The sequence below is a fragment of the Eulemur rufifrons genome, chromosome 29 (assembly GCF_041146395.1).
Source record: "Eulemur rufifrons isolate Redbay chromosome 29, OSU_ERuf_1, whole genome shotgun sequence".
Lineage (NCBI taxonomy): Eukaryota > Metazoa > Chordata > Mammalia > Primates > Lemuridae > Eulemur > Eulemur rufifrons.
Window position 1 is genome coordinate 30,449,970 of NC_091011.1, and position 21,160 is coordinate 30,471,129.

At 35.6% G+C, this 21,160-nt stretch overlaps 1 protein-coding gene across 1 annotated transcript in view; it reads right to left on the reverse strand.

The window, feature by feature from the left end:
* The window catches only part of DNAH11 (dynein axonemal heavy chain 11), a 305,641-nt gene that overhangs the window by 36,364 nt on the left and 248,117 nt on the right, over window positions 1-21,160 (reverse strand). Inside the window, exons 66-70 of the mRNA XM_069462413.1 lie at window positions 16,562-16,766; window positions 10,540-10,704; window positions 8,725-8,865; window positions 3,484-3,654; window positions 1,053-1,175 (exon numbers count right to left, since the gene is read on the reverse strand). Of these exons, the coding sequence (XP_069318514.1) occupies window positions 1,053-1,175; window positions 3,484-3,654; window positions 8,725-8,865; window positions 10,540-10,704; window positions 16,562-16,766 (805 nt within the window). The remainder of the gene's footprint in view (window positions 1-1,052; window positions 1,176-3,483; window positions 3,655-8,724; window positions 8,866-10,539; window positions 10,705-16,561; window positions 16,767-21,160) is intronic.

The following is a 21,160-nucleotide window of genomic DNA, read 5'->3' on the forward strand; positions in this document are numbered from 1 at the left end:
AAAGGTGAGCTCAAAGGACAATTTGAACTAAGTTCTCCGGGTCTCTGGCTCAATTGAGTTTGGCCAATGGAAGACACTGGCAGGAGACTGCAGCATTAGAGAAGAGAGAGGAGGGGTTATTTCCTCCCCAGCTCTTTTCTGCTGGGATGTGGTTTGGCAGGGACTACGTTCTTTTGGTTCCTTCCCATAACTTCATTTCTCAGCAGTTCTCCCCTTTTCCCTTCCCCATTCCTGGTTTCTTCCCTTACCCTTGTGGGTTGATCGCTCATACTACAAAAATGTGCTCTTAGTTAAATCTCTTCATCACCGCTTTGAAGGTGCCATTAGTTTTCTGCTGAGACCCTGACTGATACACATTTCAACTTGAATTTAGAATTCTAAAGTGGATAACCTAATCAAAAATACTTACTAAAAATACAAAATCTAAACGTACTATAAAAAGGAATAACACAGTTATTTTCAATGCACAGAAATGTTTTCTTAGAAAAAAGAGCAGAGCAAAGCTTAGCCTACGTCGAACATCGTTATGAAACTCCAGCCTCTGGGAGCATAAACTCTTAACAACAGAACCTTCTGACAGAAAAATGGAATAAAGATTGATAACTAGGGTTGAAGAATGACTTTAACTTTTTTCTCTACAATATTCTGTTGGGCTTGAACATTTTACAATGAGAATACACTACTGCACTGTGATGTAATTTGAAAAACTAGAAAAAGTGGAGAAATATAGTAAAAAGAAAAAAACAAAGAAACTAGATTTAAGAAAAATTCTCATTTATATCACTTGACTTTTATCAAAGGTCCTGATAGACTGTGCATATTTATTAACATTTCCACCCACACATGAGTTAAAAGCTGCTTGACTTCCAAATAAGGCAATAATCAATTTAATAATACAAAGATTAATTAAATAACATCACATTATATATTTCTACAACTGAAATGGTGTCTAATGTATCATCACCTGTGTTCTTTAAACTACATTTCTACATTGGAAAGACCTAATATTAGAAATGAGATTTAGAAATTGAGAAACCATGTTCCTGTCGTACCTTGATAGCACTCCACGACTGAGTCGTTAGGAAGTCAACAGGACTTGGATAAGTATGTTCAACTGTGAATCGAAGCAGGAAATCCAGTTCAAGGGGGTCAATCTCTTTCTTTCTCAGCAAAATCTTGATAGACAAAATTGAAAAGGATTATTTGGTTTACATCAAAATCATGACACAGGAAGCAGTTACCATTTAGTGGACATGATTGAACAGGCAGAAGCAAGTCTGCTAATGATTCTGGCAGAGATCTATCCTATAGTTGAAACAGGGAATCTTAGCTTATATCCATGATCTCAAAACCATGACTTGAAATCTAATAGAAAATAATTAAATTGGCTGATTTATTCCAATCCTCACACCTATCCCTATGAGCAACGTATTTGAAACATGCCTTCCTATTTAGTCTTCTGCTGATAGATCAAACCTGTCTTAAAATGCATTATACAAAATGAGAAAGCCTCAGGTGACAATGGACTAAATTACTAAACAGAAGGTAGAACTAATATTAATAAGTCAATTCTGGTATAGAAATTATAATCAATAAACTATGAGATGTGTGAAAGATTTTTCTTATATGAGAGATTATATTGAAAAAAATGAGAAATTGTTTTATAGTTACAACTAAAACACATAATGAATGTCTGAATAAACTTCAGACATTCTGATTACAGAATTGATAGAGAGTCCATAGTACCTTTTGGAGGGTACAAATGAAGTATTCCTAATGTCCATTTAGAAACTATAACACCTTACAAAGTTAAACAGGTAAATTTTTTTTAGTTTATTCTATTTTAAAATTCTAGATGTTTCAAAATGTATTATGGGTGTATTAAAATAATATTTTACTTTATTGGATAATTAATTTTTCTTAATTCAATTTATTTCAACAAACAAGTAATCATCAATATAGAAGCTTTGAGTTACTATATTGTCAGAACTTGAGACAGATATAATTTATCTACAGCTTCCAAAGGGAAATTTCAAATAGATGTGCATGACATGTATTATCACCCCTGGCCTTTTCCTGTTAATAAGAGATATGTATAAAAACAAGTATTTCATTTTGTAATGCCTTACGCCTGTTTATAACATATATTGTAAAATGCCCATACTCATATATTCTTATAGAATCTAAAGGAATCTATGAATACAAACAACATTGAAAGAAAAGTGACAGTTTATCATTATTAACTGCAGGTGTTTGGGGAAAGCACTTTGGAGAATACAAAATAGGTAAGACACAGACCTCTCCTTAAGGTTTGGGCTGACGGAAAATGCCATGTAGCAAACTAGTGAATGAAAGGACATTTTTATTTTATCCAAAACTGTGGTCCTCAAAGTTTTTCTTTCCCACATCATGAACATCTTTATTTAAACAAAGTCTTTTGTACAAGTCCATGTGAAAAAGAGTAAAACAGAAGTAGGTCTCACAGAAGGTGGGGTGAGAAACCTGGAGCTCTCCTTACCCATTCACTGTTGTGTTTTTTTTTAATTTTAATTTTATTTTTAATTGACAAATAATATTATACAATTTATGGTGCACAATGTGATGCTTTGATATATGTTTATATTGTGGATTGGTTAAATCACGCTAATTAACACATCCATCAACCCAGATATCATTTTTTTTTTATGGTGAGAACACTTAAAATCTACCCTTTGAGCAATTTTGAAAAATACATTAACTATACAGAATGGAATACTATTCAACCTTAAAAAAGAAAGAAATTCTGTCATTTGCTACAGCATGGATGAACTCATTCACTGTCTTTCTTTTTTTTTTTGGAGATATGGTCTTGCTCTGTTGCCAGGGCTGGAGTGCAATGACACATAGCTCACTGCAACTTCAAACTCCTGAGCTCAAGCGATCCTCCTGCATAGCTGGGACTACACACACACCACCATACCTGGCTAATTTCTTAAAAAAATTTTTGAATATCGATAGGGTCTTGCTATGTAGCTCAGGCTGTTCTCAAACTCCTGGCCTCAAGTGATCCCCTCACCTTGGCCTCCCAAAGTGCTGGGATTACAGGTGTGAGCCACCTCGCCCAGCCCCCTTCACTGTTTTCTGAGAAACTCTTAGGGACTACTCGGATCTGGACATTATAACCCTGATCTCAAAGAATCTTCCTGGTAGCACCTGGATGGTTCTTTATAGGACCCAAGAAGGTGAAGAGAACGTCTCATTGACGTTTTTCAGGATGATGGCTGTGGTGGGAGCTTACTGCACATACCCACCCAAACCAAAGCACTGGAACCTAGGAGAAGACTGTCACATGCCCAAGCTCCTTGTAGGAAATGCAGACTCTTTGCAAGCCACCAAGGGGTTCCAAAAAAGGTGTCTGTGCTTTCCTCCAGGAGTAAAATACATAATAAACAGAGGCGTCTGCCTTTGGCTCTGGGGATGCTTTTGAGTGACTGATCGCCTTACCTGAAAAGCCATCTGGGACAGGAAGGTGAGTTTGTCCTTCTCAAACAGCGCCTGGCTGGTGTATAGGAAGATGGCGTGGGTGATGCTCTCCGTCAGGATGGAGATGCGCCCCTGCACGTCTTCTACCTTGTCAGCCTGCTCGATCGCTCTGTGGAACAGCACGTTAAAAGCCTGGGAAATTTAATGCGACCATTAAAGGGTGACAATTGGTGCCTGAATGTCTAACCAGCTCCAGATACATGGGGTGACAGTTTAAAGTTTATCTATAGGAGAGGAGGATTTTTAGGACAATACAAACTCTTGAAACGGTTTCTGGCACATGGTACGTGCTCATTAAGTGTTTGCTGTCATTACTGTCATTAATATGATTCCATGAAATCTACCCACATCTCCTTCCTAGCAACTGAACTGCACCATCCTCTCTCCTGCTCATGCACTTTTTAAAAAATGGGTTTTATTTTTAATTGTGGTAAAATATACATAAAATTTACCATCTTAACAATTTTAAGTATACATATATTCAGTTCAGTTTTAAGTATCTTCACATTGTTGTGCAACCAATATCCATAACTTTTTCATATTGCAAAACTGAAACTCTGTACCCATTAAACAACTGTCCATTCTCCTCTCCCCTCAGTTTCTGGCAACCACCATTATACTTTCTGTTTCCATGAGTTTGACTACTCTAGGTACCTCATGTAAGTGGAATCATACAGTCTTTTTGTGACTAGCTTATTTCACTTAGGACACTGTACTTAAAGGTTCATACATGGTGTAGCATGTGTCAGAATTTCCTTCATTCTTAAGGCTAAATAATATTCCATTGCATGTATGTATCACGTTTGGTTAATCCATTCATCCATTTATGGACATTTGGGTTGCTTCCACATTTTGGCTATTGTAAATAATGCTGCTATGAATATGGATGTTCAGACATCTCTTAGGGACCCTCTTTCAATTCTTTGGGATATATAGCCAGAAACAGAATTGCTGGATCATATGGTAATTCTATTTTTAATTTTCTGAGAAACCGCTATACTGTTTTCCTTAGCAGCTGCACCATTTTACATTTGCACCATTAATGCACGAGGGTTCCAATTTTTCCATGTCCTCGCCAACACTTGTTATTTTTTGATAATAGCCATCCTAATGGGCGTGAGGTGTTATCTCATTGTGGTTTTGATTTATATCTCCCCAATAATTCGTTATGTTGAACATTTCTTCATACGGTTGTAAATCATTTGTATATCTTCTTTGGAGAGATGTCTACTTAAGTCCTTAGCCTACTTTTTAATCTAGTTGTTATTTTTGTTATTGTTTTGTTGTTCTACCCATGTACTTTTGGGATGCCCTTTGGTTATCTCTTCTTCTTCTTCTTCTTTTTTTTTTTTTGAAACAGAATCTTGCTCTGTTGCCCTGACTAGAGTGCAGTGGCATCATCATAGCTCACTGCAACCTCAAATTCCTGAGCTTAGCCGATCCTCCTGCCTCAGCCTCCTGAGTAGCTGGGACTACAGATGCATGCAGCCATGCCTGGCTAATATTTCTATTTTTTGTAGAGATGGGGTCTTGTTCTTTCTCAGGCTGGTCTCGAACACCTGATCTCAAACAATCCTCCTGCCTCAGCCTCCCAGAGTCTAAGATTACAGGCATGAGCCATTGAGCCTGGCCTCTTCTTCCTTTTAAAGTCACTCTGGATATTTATTATTCTACTTCATGCCTTAGTAATAATGCGGGGTGTAGGATTTTTATATCTCTGTGTCTATATATATGGACATGAATTTAAATTTATATAAATATATCTATACATACATAACTATAAATATATTTATTTACTTATGGCTGGTGGACAGGGACCGAAGATCACAGACTGATTTACCTTTAAGTATATATATTTGAATGAAAGTAAAACCGTGAAATGACAGATACGCTTAGCACATATTGGTAAGGGGGCATTAACAAAGTACAGGGTTGAGTGTCCCTCATCCAAAACGCTTGGGACCAGAAATGTTTTGGATTTTTTTTTATTTTGGAATACATAATTACACATAAAGAGCTATCTTGGGGATGAGACCCAGTCTAAACATGAAATTCATTTATGTTTTATATATACCTTATACACATAGCCTGAAGATAATTTTATACAATACTTTTTAACAATTTTGTGCATGAAACACATGAGGTCAGGTATGGAATTTTCTACTTGTGGCATTCACCTGCCAGTGAATGGTTATGCAAATTTTGAGTCATTTCCAAATTTTGGCTATTACGAATAAAGTATCTATGAACATTTGCTAACAAATTTTTTTGTGGACATGTGTTTTCATTTCCCTTAGGTAAATATGTAGAGTAAAAATGCAAGATCATACTGCAAATGTATATTTACCTTTATCATAAATTGCCAAACTGTTATCCAAAATGGTTTTACCATTGCATTCCTTGCAGCAATCTGAGAGAAATGCTGTGCGCTTACCTGTGCTATGCTTGGTATTGATAGTCTTGTAAAATTTTAGCCACTTTACTGAGTATATGGTAGGACCTCATTCTGCTTCATTTTACATTTTTCTGATGACTGATGAACATTTTTTAATATGCTTATGGACAACACATATGTCTTATTATATATGTCCATTTAACTCATTACTGAGTTGGACGAGTCTTTTATATATCCTCATACAAATTCTTTGTTAGATACATGTATTGGGAATGTTGTTTTTGCTAGTCTGTGGCTTACCTTTTTATTTTTTTAACAGTGTTCAAGATCATAAGCTTTTAAATTTGATAGAGTTCACTTTATCAATTTTTTGCTTCCCATTGTGTCCTAAGAAATATTTGCCTAACCCAACGTCCAAAGCTTTTGTCTTATTTTTTCTTTTAGAAATTTTATAGCTTAGCCAATTCATTTTGAATTAATTGTATATAGTGTGATATAATGGATGAGATTTATTTTATTCCACATGGTCTTAACAATATTGAGTATTCCAAGTGATAATTGATGTATCTCCCTATTTAATTAGGCCTTCTCTAGTTTTTCTCAACAATATTTTATAGTTTTTAGTATACAAACCTTGCATGCATTTGATTATAATTATCCCTAAGAGTCTCATGGCTTTGGAAGCCATTGTAAGTAGTGCTGAATTATTAATTTTCTGTGTCTTCCTTATATACAGAGATACAAACCATTTTGTATATTGACTTTATAGCCTGCAATATTGCTAAAAACACACTTCTTAGTCTAAGCACCTTTTTTTTGTAGATTTCTTAGAATTTTCTACATATGTGATCAGGTTATCTGTAAAAAGGTTTTTTTTTTTTTTTTTTCTTTTTAAATCTCTGTGCCTTTTATTGTCTTATTGCATTGGCTATAATTTCCAATGACATGTTGAATAGAAGTGCTGAGAGAAAGATATCCTTGTCTTGTTCCTAATCTTAGGGGAAATCATTCCATTTTTCAACATTAAGTAAAATGTTGCCATAGATTTTTGTAGCTGCCTTTTATTACACTGAGACGTTATCATCTTTTCCTCATTAGCTGAGAGGCTTTTTTCCTTTTTTAAACCATGTGTTGACATTTGTCAAGCTCTTTGCATTAATTGAACGGATCATATGGTTTTCTTCTTTTATTCTGTTAATATGATGAATTACGTTGTGTGATTTTTGAATGTTAAAACAACTTGCACTCTTGGCATAAATTCTACTTGGTCATAATGTATTGTGGTTTTTATTCAAATATATGGTTGGATTCAATTTGCCAGTCTTTTCTGGAGGAGTTTTGCAACAACGTGCACCAGGGGAACTGCTCTGTAGTTCTCTTTCCTTGTAATGCCTTAGTCTAGTTTTGGCATTTGGGTAATTCTGGGCTGACACTACTGATTCAGCAGTGCTTGTCGGAATTTTTACACACTAGTCGCATGCTACTAGGAAACCTGCTAGTTATGCTTGACCCTTTCTTCTTCCTCATTGCCCACGTCCAACCCATCTCCAAGAACTGATGATCCTGGCTTCAAATCATATCTGAAGTCTCTGAGTCTTGTGTCATCGCATCAGTCATCTGCTTGAAACCTTTCACTGGCTTCTTCTTGCACACAGGATATGATCCAAGATCCCTCATGTGGCCTGTGAGGTTCTGTGTGATCAAGATCTTCCCATTTCTCTTGGTTTGTCTCTTGCCACCTTCCTCTCACTCATTACCCTCTAGCTACAGAGATTCATTCACTACCTGGAATCCCAAATTCTTCCATACCTCACATATCCCTGTTTTCTCCCAAATACTCTGCACATGGCTAAATCTTACTTATCCTTCAGGAATCAGCTAAAATATTACTTCCTCTGAGAGGCCTTCCCTGAGGTCCCAGTAAAGCAGCTCCTCCATCCCTACTTTCTCTGATTGTATGTAGCACTTTTATAAACACGGATATAACTTATTTTATAAACATGGACATGTTTATAAAAGTAGAGATACACCCGTGTATCCACTGACATAGATATCTATAGATATAGAGACAGATATCGTCACCCATATATGTATTTTTTCAAGACTGTACCCTAGTGACAAGCGTTTGGCATGATGATTGATCTCAATAAATATTTGCCTAAAAACTGATGAATGAAATGAACGAACACTGCCCTGAGGCAGAATGGAACAAGGTATAGAATATGGACTTTGAAATCAAACAGTCACAGGTGGAAATCCTGGCTCTTTCAATTATAAAATATAAATTCTTGGGGTAATTTATTTGAAATCTGAAAAATATTAGTTTTGTTTTTTTAAATGAGGATAAAGTTATATACTTTTTTGGGATGTAACAGGGATTAAAATGTGAGCCAAAGTGTAAATGTGCCTTGCCTGGAAGAGCAGCTTAATAAATAGTTGTTCTCATTCCTTTTCTCTCTTTACCAAAGAAATATTGAGCAAGCTCTTTCCAAATCACATTTCACAAAGACAGAATAGGGGCCCCAAGAATAATTCCCTTATATTTAATAATCCCCTTAAGAGTCTGTTTATGAACAATGCACAAATATATTATGACATCATAGTGACAGTTTAAGTACCTCAAAATTACCTTACTGAAAATTATAAATGAAAGTTCCTGAGAGAATGAGGATTTTGTTTGTTGTTGTTAACTAGGTCCTCATGACTCCTTACCCAGGAACACTGATTACTTAAACATAAATTCCAAATTTCCAGAAACAACTTGAACTCCTGAAGTTTTAAATTTTTCTTAGCTTATTCAGCATTACCTTCAAAGAAAATTGATAGATGGGGTTGATTTTTCTGAGGTCATTAATAACAAAGTAAAGAAGAGATGCTCTTGCTGCCACTGGTCTGTAACATTCTCGGGCCTCGTTGATTTTTTTTTCATTTTCTTTGGCTTCTATCACCTAGGTTGGGATCAAACAAAACAAGTAACTTACTCTTCATAGTTTTTGTACCTATCCACGTAATGCAAGAACACATCTGAAATGACAAAACATGAGTATTAAAACAGACAACATGCATGGCATCTTTGTGCTTGAGCTTTCCCAAAATCACTAAATTCTGATTTTTAAATAATTTTTTCATAAACTGAGTGGCAGTGAGAATGGACATAACTCTAGCTGTTTTGCAGGTTGCAGATTAAACAAACGTAATTGTGCTTGGTTCTACAGGATTTGTTTCTGAGTAATGTCACCTTCCTGCCTCCCCTCTCTCTTTCAAGGCTTAATAACCCAGCTATATCGCCTCTCAGGGATGGCTCTTACAAGTCTGCTGGGTCAATTCAATGCCAATAACTTTATTAGGCAACAAGGTATACAAAAGTGGCCAAGGTCGATAATATATCCAATAGCAATGCTTACCAAAAGGCCTTTATATGAAAACTCTCCTGTCTAACTTTGCACCAGGTCATCCATATGCTCATATATTTACACTTAGTATTAGCCTCTGGGTACATTCAGAGAGAGAATTTTTAAAAAACTACCACTGTCATCAACCAACATATTAATTTTTATTCAAGTCTCAAATACCTATTTCTTTTATAGGACTACCGCTGGTTTGATATTTTTATAAGATACAATATTTTCTCCAATCTTTTCTATAGACTTAATTCATAATATTTGTGTATAAAAGGAAATAAAGTGTAGTAGGGCAGAGAGGGTAGTCACTACATGGTGATATATTAAGAAGATAGGAAGAGACATTTTAAGAGACAATTAGAAGTTAACTTCAAAGCTAAGATCTAATTTACTTAATTGCCTTAATCTTTACCATCTTAGGAGCCACCTAGAATTCACTGACTTAAAAGGCTGGAGTAATTTGGGATTCCATTTCCTTGCTTAGTTTAAGACAAATATATTGGATGTGTGGCGACACAGCCTTTGCTGGGTAATTAATAGATTACTTAGTAATGAGGCTATTGCAGAAAGCAAATAAGGGTCTAATTCTGACTTTGAAACAATGTTAAGGGTTAACGGCCACTTGTGGAAGTCCAAAGTGCACACCACACATAAGGCATATTGGGACTCATGTCGGACATTAGCAGGAAGCCTGCTCAATGAAAATTGCTACTGGCTTTTAGGAAATGTCATTTTCCCAGGGTGAACAATGCATTTGAGTACAGCAGGAGACCATCCCTTGCTCAGTCTCCTGCCACTGCAGGCCTGTAAACAAAACTTCACCTCTAAGCATTTCTCTAAAATGTCCCACAGACTGGGGAACCTGCAGAGAGACTACGGATGTTAGTTTGCCAGAGCCAGATGCTAAGCCTTTTTAGATTTTCGGGCCATATAAACCAGCAGGACCCAATTTTTCAAAAATTGGGTCCTGGAAAAATAGTAGCCAGACAGGGTCTAAGTTGAATGATTGGAGCTCTATGGAATTAGGAGATGTACATGTTCAATTATCCCATCTCCATTCAGAATCCCATAGTCCAATGGTTAAGGGCAGTTTATTAAATGACCTGAATTCCGTAAGTCAGTTCTCTTAGAGGAATTACCAAGTCTGAATACACTGTTACCCCAAGCACTGCATTCAAACAGAACATTAAAACTCCCTGAGTGTCGTCTGCCTTTCCCTACCTTGCGTTCTATCTCTGCTGCGGTGGCCTTTGTCTCCTCCAATCTCTCTACCAGTTTGGTGTCATCCAAGAAGCTTCCTTCTGCCGCAGAAAGACGCAGCAGGAGATCGTCCTCCAGATATTTCAGCTCAATCTTAAAATCATTTTGGTGCTTTGTCAAAACCAACTAATATAAGCCAAGAAAAGCGTGAGAAATGGTGGTTAAATACATGTTCTTTAAGCAGAGTTTCCTGAATCACAAACTTCATGGAATCGGTATATAATGAAACACACTTAACAGTAAAACCATACTAATAATTTTTAAAAATTCAGAAGGTATGTTAAGATCTGGTTGCACTCCAGGGTGCAGAGTATGAACACTTATCCCTTTAACCTCATGAACCTATGGGAAGAATCTGTTTAAGAAAACATAAGAAACTTCTGGTTTCTGCCCAGATGTGTAAAGACCTTGGAAGTCTCATTTCTGTCCTCACAACAAGAATAAAGCTAATCAACAACTCTTCATACATACATCAGAGAACTGACATTACACAGCAAACTGCTCCCTGAAAACAGGCAGATATAGAGAATCACAGCTTACTGGGAATGCTTAAACAGTAATTGGCTAAATTGCTGGAGGCAGAGCTTGAGAGTTAAAAACTCCTGGGGGGCTATTGTCAGGGGGCCCTCCATACTTTTGTGAGTTTTACCTCTAGGAGTCCAGGTTCTCAAAGTGAAGACCAAAGAAAATCCACTTCTGCTCTGGACTGAACAGGAGAAAAGTAACCATTCTGAAATAAGCCCAGGGGAAAAGTAACTATTTTATCAATAAATATGAAAGCTTTCTGTTCTCCTTAACAAAAGTCTGCCCACAAAAGAAACTACTGGGCCAGTGCCTAATCTGATTTAGGGGAAGGGCAGCTAGACAACTCAGCCCTCTCCACACCTGTCTCACACAGAAAGGCTCAGTAACTCCTCTGAAGGTCACATGCCAGTGACTCAGGCCTATTAAAAAACCCTGAGATTTAATCAGAAGACTAAAGAATGCTTCCCCTCCCCAGTACCTTACGAACACATTGACAGACTTCAGTATAATATCACTGTATTACACCCGAGAGAGCTATAAAACACAGACTCTATATAAGAAGCAGTGTTTAGGGAAACCCAAAGACAACAGGGGAAACAAAAACAAGAACACGAGATTAAATGAAAGCCCATGACACCTACAACTACAGCAAACATTAAATACAGCCTAACTCCTACCCGAATAAACATAATATCTCACACTAAAGTAGCACTATTTACCTTAGTTCCATTTATCCAATATATCATGCCTGGCTTTCGACAAATGAGTACAAGGTAGGCTAAAAGGCAAAAAAACACAGCCTGAAGAAGAGACAAAGCAAACCTTTGAACAAGACTCAGGTATGGCAAAGCTTTTGGAATTATCAGACTGGGAATTAAAAATAACTATGCTGAATACGCTAAGGACTTTACTGGAAAAAGTGGACAACATGCCAGACTACATGGGCAATGCAAGTAGAAAGACAGAAACTCTGAGAAGGAATCAAAAGGAAATGCTAGAAACCAAAACCACTATGACAGAAATGAAGCCACTTTTGATGGGCTCATCAGTAGGACAGACATAGTCAAGGGAAGAATTAGTGACACTGAAGATATATCAATAGAGACTTCTCCAACTGAAAATCAAAAAGCATAAAAAAAAAAAAAGAAAGAAATATCCAAGAACTGTGAGATAATTACAAGGAGAAGAAAGAGGGAGAAAAAGCAGAAGAAATAGTGAAAGTAATAATGGCTACAAATTTTTCAAAATTAGTGACAGACATTAAACCACAGATCCAGGACGCAGCCCATTAAGCAGGATAAACACCAAAAAATCAACTCCTAGGCACATCATATTCAAACCTTAGAAAATCAAAGATAAGCAAAACATCTTTGAAAGAATTCACAGAAAAAAACATTTTACCTGTGTTGGAACAAGGGTAAGAATGACATGGAAGTTCTCTTGAGAAACTATGCAAGCAAGAGTAAAGTAAGATATTTAAAATATTGAAGGAAAAAAAATAACTAAGGATTCTGTATTCTGCAAAATTATCCTTCAAAAGTGAAGGAGAAATAAAGATTTTCTTAGACAAAAACTGAGGGATTTTGTTGCTAGTAGACCTGCCTTACAAGAAATGTTAAAGAATTTCTTCATGGAGAAGGAAAATGATATTATAGGTCAGAAACTCATATCTATGTAAGAAAGAAAGAGCACTAGGAAAAGAATAAATGAAGGTAAAATATTTTACTTTACTCTTAATTGAGCTGTTTAATTATAGCAGCAATGTATTTGGTTATCATACCTTATGGATAAATAACATGAATGACAGCAATGTTATAAAAAGTAAGAGGGAGTTAATGAGAATACTCTATTAAAATGTACCTGCACTAAACAATAAGATGGTAGTTTTATCTGAAAATGGAATCAGATTAGTTGTAATTGTATATTGCAAATGTTAAGGCAATCACTAAATTTTTTTTTAAAGAATTATAATTTTATATTCTAGGATAGAAGAAATAATGAAGTCATATAAAATGCTCAATTAAAACCAGATAAGGGCCAGGCGCAGTGGCTCACGCCTGTAATCCTAGCACTCTGGGAGGCTGAGGCGGGCGGATCCTTTGAGCTCAGGAGTTCGAGACCAGCCTGAGCAAGAACGAGACCCCACCTCTACTAAAAATAGAAAGAAATTATATGGACAGCTAAAAATATATATAGAAAAAATTAGCCGGGCATGGTGGCGCATGCCTGTAGTCCCAGCAACTCAGGAGGCTGAGGCAGTAGGATTGCTTGAGCCCAGGAGTTTGAGGTTGCTGTGAGCTAGGAAGATGCCACGGCACTCACTCTAGCCTGGGCAACAGAGTGAGACTCTGTCTCCAAAAAAAAAAAAAAAAAAAAAAAAAAAAAAAAAAAAAGCCAGATAAGGCAGAAAGAGGGAGAAAGATAAAGAAACAAGTATAGTGAATAAAAATTAGCAAAAAATGTGGTAGATATTAATCCATATCAATAATCTCTTTAAATGTGAATTATCTAAATAAATCTACTAAAAGAGACTGGCAGAGTGGATAAAAAATAAGACCCAACTATCTGCTTTCTACAAAAGTCCACTTTATCTATTTTTTTATTTCTTTATTTGAGACAGTCTCACTTTGTTGCCGCAGGTAGAGTGCAGTGGCTTCATCATAGTTCACTGCAACCTCAAATTCCTGGGATCAAGTGATGCTCCTGGCTCAGCCTCCTGAGTAGCTGGGACTATAGGCACTTGCCAGCACGCCTGGCTAATTTTTTCTATTTTTGGTACAGATGGGGTCTTGCTCTTGCTCACGGTGGTCTTGAACTCCTGATCTCAAGTGATCCTCCCACCTTGGCCTCCCAGAGTGCTAAGATTACAGGCATGAGCCACCACGCCCAGCTAAAAATGCCCACTTTGAATATGAAAATTAAAGTTAGAGGGATGGAGAAAGATATACCATGCCAATACTAATCAAAAGAAAGCTGGAGAAGCTATATTAATTTCAGAGAAAGAAGATATCAGAACAAGGAAAATCACTGAGAACAAATGGTGCATTACATAATAAAGCGGCCAACTTTTCAAGAAAGCATAACAATCTTTAATGTGTACACACCTAACAAGAGAGTATCAAAATATATGAGGCAACAACTAATAGATCTACAAGGAGAAATAGACAAACGCATTATTACAGTTGAAGAATTCAAAACACCTGTATCCATAATTGACAGATCTATCAGGCAAAATATCAGTAAGGATATAGTTAAACCAAGCAATATCATTAATCAACTGTATTGAATGACATTTATATAATACTTCATCTAACTGTAGCAGTATATACATTTTTTGCAAGTTCATGTGGAATATTCACCAAGATGGACCAAATAATGGGCCATAAAACACACTTGAAAAAGTTTAAAAGAACAGAAATCAAAGTGTGGTCCTAGACCACAACAAAAATAAGAAATCAATAATAGAAAGATAGTTGGAAAATCTCAAAATATTTGGAGAGGAATAACACACTTCTAAATAACACATGGATTAAAGAAGTCTCAAGAGAAACTTAAAAATATTTTGAAATAAATGAAAATAAAAATACAACATATAAAAACTTGTGAGATATAACAAAAGCACTTAGAGGAAAATTTGGAACATTGAATACATATATTAGAAAAGTAGAGAGGAAAATCTAAAGTTATTTATCTAAGCTTTCACCTTAGGAAACTAGAGAAAGAAGAGCAATATAAACCTAAAGCAGGCAGGTGAAAATAAATAATAAAAATTTGAGCAGAAATCCATTAAATTTTAAACAGAAAACCAATAGAGAAAATCAACAAAACCAAAAGCTGGTTCTTTGAAAGAATCAATAAAATTTATAATCCTCTAGGCAGGCTAAACAAGAAAAAAAGAAAGAAGGCACCAATTACTAATATCAGGAATGAAAGAGGGGCATCACTACTGATTCCATGAATATTAAAGGATAATAAAACAATATTATAAACAATTCTCTGCCCACGAATTTGATAACTTAGATGAAGTGGACGAATACCTTGGGAGACAAAATGTACCAGAAACTTGCACAAGGACAAACATAATCTGAATAGGCTTATATTTATTAAAGAAATTGACTCAATAATTAATAATCTTCTGAAAAAGAAAGCATCAGGTCCAGATGATTTCACTGAAAAAGAGCTAAGAAGAAATAATATCAATTCTCTATAATTTCTTCTAGAAAACAGAAGCAGAGGGAACACTTCCTAACTCATTCTATAAGGCCAGCATTACCTTAATACCAAAACCAGGTAAAGCCATCACAAGGAAGGAAAACTACGGACCAGTATCTCTCATGAGCACAGATATAAAAATCTTCAACAAGATATTAGCATATCAAATCCAACAATGTATAAAAAGAATCATACACCATGACCCAGTAGGATTTATTCTAGACATACAAGTCTGGCTCAATATTCAAAAATCAAGTAAAGTAATCCACTACATAAAAGGCTAAAGAAGAAAACTATGGTCATGTCAATAGACACACAAAAAATTTGGTAAAATCCAACACTTATTCATGATTAAAAATTCTCAGCAAACTAGAAATAGAGGGTAACTTCCTCAACTTGATAAAGAATATCTACAAAAGAGACTTACAGCTAACATTATACTTAATGGTGAGAAGCAAGATACTTTTGCTCTAGCATCAGGAAAAAGGACACGCTGGTCCCTTTTCATCATTCCTAGTCAACATTGTACCTGGAAGTCCTAACTAGTACAATAAGACATTAAATAAAATGTAAACAGAATTGGAAGAAAGAAATAGAAAATTGTCTTTGTTCACACATGACATGAACTTTTTGTAGAAAATCCCAAAGAATTGACATAAGGCCTCCTGCAACTAATAGGCAATTACAGCAAGTTTGCAAGATACAGATTAATATACAAAATCCAATTGCTTTTCTGTGTACCAGCATTGAACAACTGTAATCTGAAATTTAAAATACCATTTTTACATTAGCACCATAAAATTGAAATATGTATAAATCAACTCTGATGAAAGAAAGCAAAGATTTAAAAAATGTAGAGATATTCCATGTTCATGGATAAGAAGACTCAGTATTATTAACAGTTATTCCTTTCTGGAATTCAACACAATATTAATAAAAATACTAGCACATCATTTTGTGGATACTTAAAATCTAATTCTAAAGTTTATTTTAAAAGGCATAAGATCCAGAATCACCAATAGTATATGGAACAACAACAAAATTAGAGAACTGACACTACCTGTCTTCAAGACTTACTATAAAACTACAGTAATCGAAACAGTGTGGTATTGATGAAGGGAGAGACAAATAGATCAATGGAACAGAATAGAGAATGCAGAAATAGATCCAAAGTAATATCGCCAACTTATCTTTGACAAGGAGCAAAGGCAATTTAAGTGTTGGTAGATGATTTAATCATTTTTACCTTAAGCTTCTCCAAATCTGGCCTTTCAATACTGACAACCTCTGCCAGCAGCTGGGCTTCTAGACCATCTTCTGTGACTGTGAAATTGAGGAGGGTTGTCTGAGCTTGTAACTCGGGCTTATAATGAGGATTTGCCAGTTTTGTGTGAAGGATAAGGCGAAAGTTCTTGTTAAATTCACATTCTTTATCTCCAATTCTGATATACCTAAAGGGAGCATAACACAGACTTTCAGGAAATTCCCATGAGCCATAACTGATACTAAAGTGTTATTTCATTCCTGTGTTCTGATAATGGACACTGGGCAGAAGACCAGGCGATTCAGGATTTTTCAGCTACTCCCAGTTTTCCCAAAATATAGGAGTATTAGGAATCATCCACTAAACCTCTATGATTAAGTTTCATCATATGTGAAATGGTGACAATAATGGTACTTATCTCATAGTGTCACTGTAACAATTAAATACAATGATCATAAAAAGGACCTATAACAACAAATGTTAGCATTTATAATTATACGGTAAGTCCTCACTTAACACCATTGGTAGGTTCTTGGAAACTGTCACTTTAAGCGAAATGACATCTAACGAAACTCACTTTACCACAAACTAACTGATACAAGAGTTAAGTTCTGATGGCATATTTCTGGTCACAGAAACATCACCAAACTTATTTAAAAAAAAAAAAAAAAAAAAGGAACCAAAAGTCCTTTCCAAGAGGAAAACGAGCAATTTAGCTAGCAACCCTCTTCTAAGCCACTACATACCTGTGCAGTACCTACTTTCCTTTTTAAAAGGAGACAATTTTTAAAAGATGAGTATTGACATCACCATTGAAAATAAACACTGAGAACATTAAGAGGTGAATGGACCATATGCCAAGTGTTATAAGTGACCCAGGCAGTAGCCACCAGTATATCCAACAGGTGTGGTGGGCCTGGGCTCTTGTTTTACAGGTCATTGATTTGACACCATCTATTCACATGCTCTCCAGTTCATATCATGCTCATTAAATACTCATATCTTATTGATAACTTCTTCAGTTATTTGTGTTATCATGAAACACATCGCAACCAAACATTTATTCACTCAATCAACAAGTTGAACACCTATCCCATGCCAGGCTGTCAGAGAATCTTCTGGGCACTGGACATACATAACTATTACCAAGACAAACATGATCTCTGCTCTCACAAACATTATTAGTCTCTCATAATGGGAATTATGGATATAAAGTTTTACATACTGATCTATCCTTTTATTTATTCAGTCAATAAATATGTATTCAGTCAAGTTTCTACAATGTAACAGGCATATAAAGATCACAGATCTGTCCAATTTAAAGACAGATAAAATCTAAATAGACATTTCTCTAAAGAAGATACACAAATGGCCAATAAACATATGAAAAGATGCTGAACATCATTGGTCACCACGGAAATGCAAATCAAAGCCACAGTGAGGTACCATTTCACATCCACTAGGATGACTATAATAAAAACAGACAGTAACAAGTGTTGATGAGGATGTGGAGAAATAGGAATCCTCATACATACTTTTTGTGGGAATATAAAATTGCACAATCACTTTGGAACACAGTTTGTCAGTTATGTAAAACGTTAAACATAGCAGTCAGGCATGGTAGCTCACATCTGTAATCTCAACAGTTTGGGAGGTTGATGTGGGAGGATCGCTTAAGGCCAGGAGTTCAAGACCAGTCAGGCAACATAGTGAGAACTTATCTCTACAAAAAAATGAAAAATTAGCCAGGTATGGTGGTGCATGCCTTAGTCCCAGCTACTCAGGTGGCTGAGGCAAGAGGATAGCTTGAGCCCAGGAGTTTGAGGTTACAGTGAGCTATGATTGCATCATTGTTTTTCAGCCTCAGTGACACAGTGAGACCCCATCTCTTAAAAAAAAAAAAAAAAGTTAAACATACAGTTACCATTTGACCTAGCAATTTTACTTGTAGGTACTGACTGACTTCACTTAACATGATGTCCTCCAGGTTTATCCATGTTGCTGCAAATAACAGGATTTTATTCTTTTTTATAGCTGAATAGTATTCCATTGTGCATATATACACCAAATTTTCATTACTCATTTGGTCACTGATGGACTCTTGAGTCCAGTTTTTGTCTATTGTGAATAGTGCTACAATAAACATACAAGGACAGATATCTCTTTGACTTACCGATTTTGCCTCCTTTGGATAAATACTCACTAGTAGAATTGCTGGATCATATGGTAGTTCTATTTTTAATTTTTTGAGGAACCTCTATACTGTTTTCCATAATGGCTCTATCAATTTACATTCCCACCAACTGTGTGTAAGGGTTCCTTTTTCTCCATATCCACACCAGCAATTGCTAATTTTTGTCTTTTTGATAATAGCCATTCTAATTGAGATGAGGGGATACCTCACTGTGGTTTTGATTTACACTTCCCTGATGATTAGTGATGTTGAGGATTTTCTTATGTACCTATTGACCATTTGTATGACGTCTTCTGATAAATGTCTATTCAAGTCCTTTGTTCATTTTAAAATCGGACTGTTTGCTTTTTTGCTGTGGAGTTGAGTTCCTTATATATTCCAGATATTAACCCCTGTCAGATGCATAGTTTGCAAATATTTTCTCCCATTCTGTAGGTTGTCTCTTCACTCTATTATTTCCTTTGTTGTGCAGAAGCTTTTTCATTTTTAATGTAATCCAATGTATCTATTTTTGCTTTTGTTGGCTGTGCTCCTGAGGTCTTATTCTGTAGGTTGTCTCTTCACTCTATTATTTCCTTTGTTGTGCAGAAGCTTTTTCATTTTTAATGTAATCCAATGTATCTATTTTTGCTTTTGTTGGCTGTGCTCCTGAGGTCTTACCCAAAAAACCCTTAACCAGACTCATGTCATGAAGCATTTCCCCCATGTTTTCTTCTAGTAGTTTTATAGTTTCAGGTCTTAGATTTAAGTCTTTAAAGCATTTTATTTTTGTATATGGTAAGAGAAAAAGATCTAGTTTCATTTTCCTACAGATGCATAGCCAGTTATCCCAGCACCATTTATTGAAAAGACTGCCCTTTCCACAATGTGTGTTCTTGGCGTCTTTGTTGAAAATCAGTTTGCTGTAAGTGTGTGGATTTATTTCTGGTTTCTCTATTCTGTTCCATTAGTCTATGAACCTGCTTTCATGCTAATCTCATGTTGTTTTGGTTACTATAACTTTGTAGTATATTTTAAAGTTAGGTAGTGTGATGTTCTTTTTGCTCAGGATTGCTTTGGCTATTTGGGGTCTTTTGTATTTCCATATGAATTTTCGGTTTTTTCTATTTCTGTGAAGAATGTCCTTGGCATTTTGATGGGGATTACATTGAATTTTTAGATCACTTTGGGTGGTATGGATATTTTAACAGTATTAATTATTTTGACCCATGAATGTGAAATATCTATTTATTTGTATCCTTTTCAATTTATCACTGTTTTATAGTTTCCATTGCAGAGATCTTTTACCTCCTTAATTTATTCTATTTTATTTTTTTGGTAGCTGCTATAAATGGGATTTTCTTGATTTTTCATATAGTTCACTACTGACAAATAGAAATGCTGCTGATTTTTATATGTTGATTTGGTATCCTGAAACCTTACTGAATTCTTTTATTAGTTCTAACAGTTTTTTTAGTGGAGTCTTTAGTGCTTTCTACATACACAATCATGTCATCTGCAAACAAGGATAAATTTGAATTCCCCTTTCCAGTTTGGATGCTCTTTCTTTCTTTCTCTTGCTTGCTTGCTCTTTTCTAGAACTTCCAGTACTATGTTAAATAATAGAAGGAGTGGGCACCTTTGTCTTGTTTTAGAGCTTACAGGAAAAGCTTTCAATTTTTCCCAGTTCAGCATGTTAGCTGTGGATTTGTCATATATGGCCTTTATTCTCTAATTTGTTGAGAATTTTTATCATGAAGGAATCTTGAATTTTATCAAAGCTTTTTCTGCACCTATTGAAATAATCATAGGGTTTTTTCCCCCTTGATTCTGTTGCTGTGTTGTATCACATTTATTGATTTGCATAGGTTGAACCATACTTGTCTCCCTGGAATGAATCCCACTTGGTCATGGTGAATAATCTTTTTCAATGTGCTGTTGAATTCTGATTGCTCTTATTTTACTGAGGATATTTGCATCTATGTTGATCAGGGATATTGGCCTGTAGTTTTCTTGTTTTGTTGTGTCTTTATCTGGTTTTGGTATCAGGGTGATGCTGGATGTGTAGAACAAGTTTGGAAGAATTCCCTCTTCTTCAATTTTATGGACTAGTTTGAAAAGGATTGGTATTAGTTCTTTAAATATTTGGTAGAATTCAGCCGTGAAGCCATCAGGTCCTTGGCTTTTCTTTGATGGGATACTTTTTATTAGTGATTCAATCTCACTACTCAATCTCACTAATCAAAATCTCACTGTCCAGATTTTCTGTTTTTTCATGATTCAACTTTGATAGATTTTATGTGTCTAGGAATTTATCCAGTTCTTCTAGGTTTTCCAATTAGCTGACGTATAGCTAATAGTCTCTTATGATCCTTCATATTTTTGTGATATCAGTTATAATGTCTTTT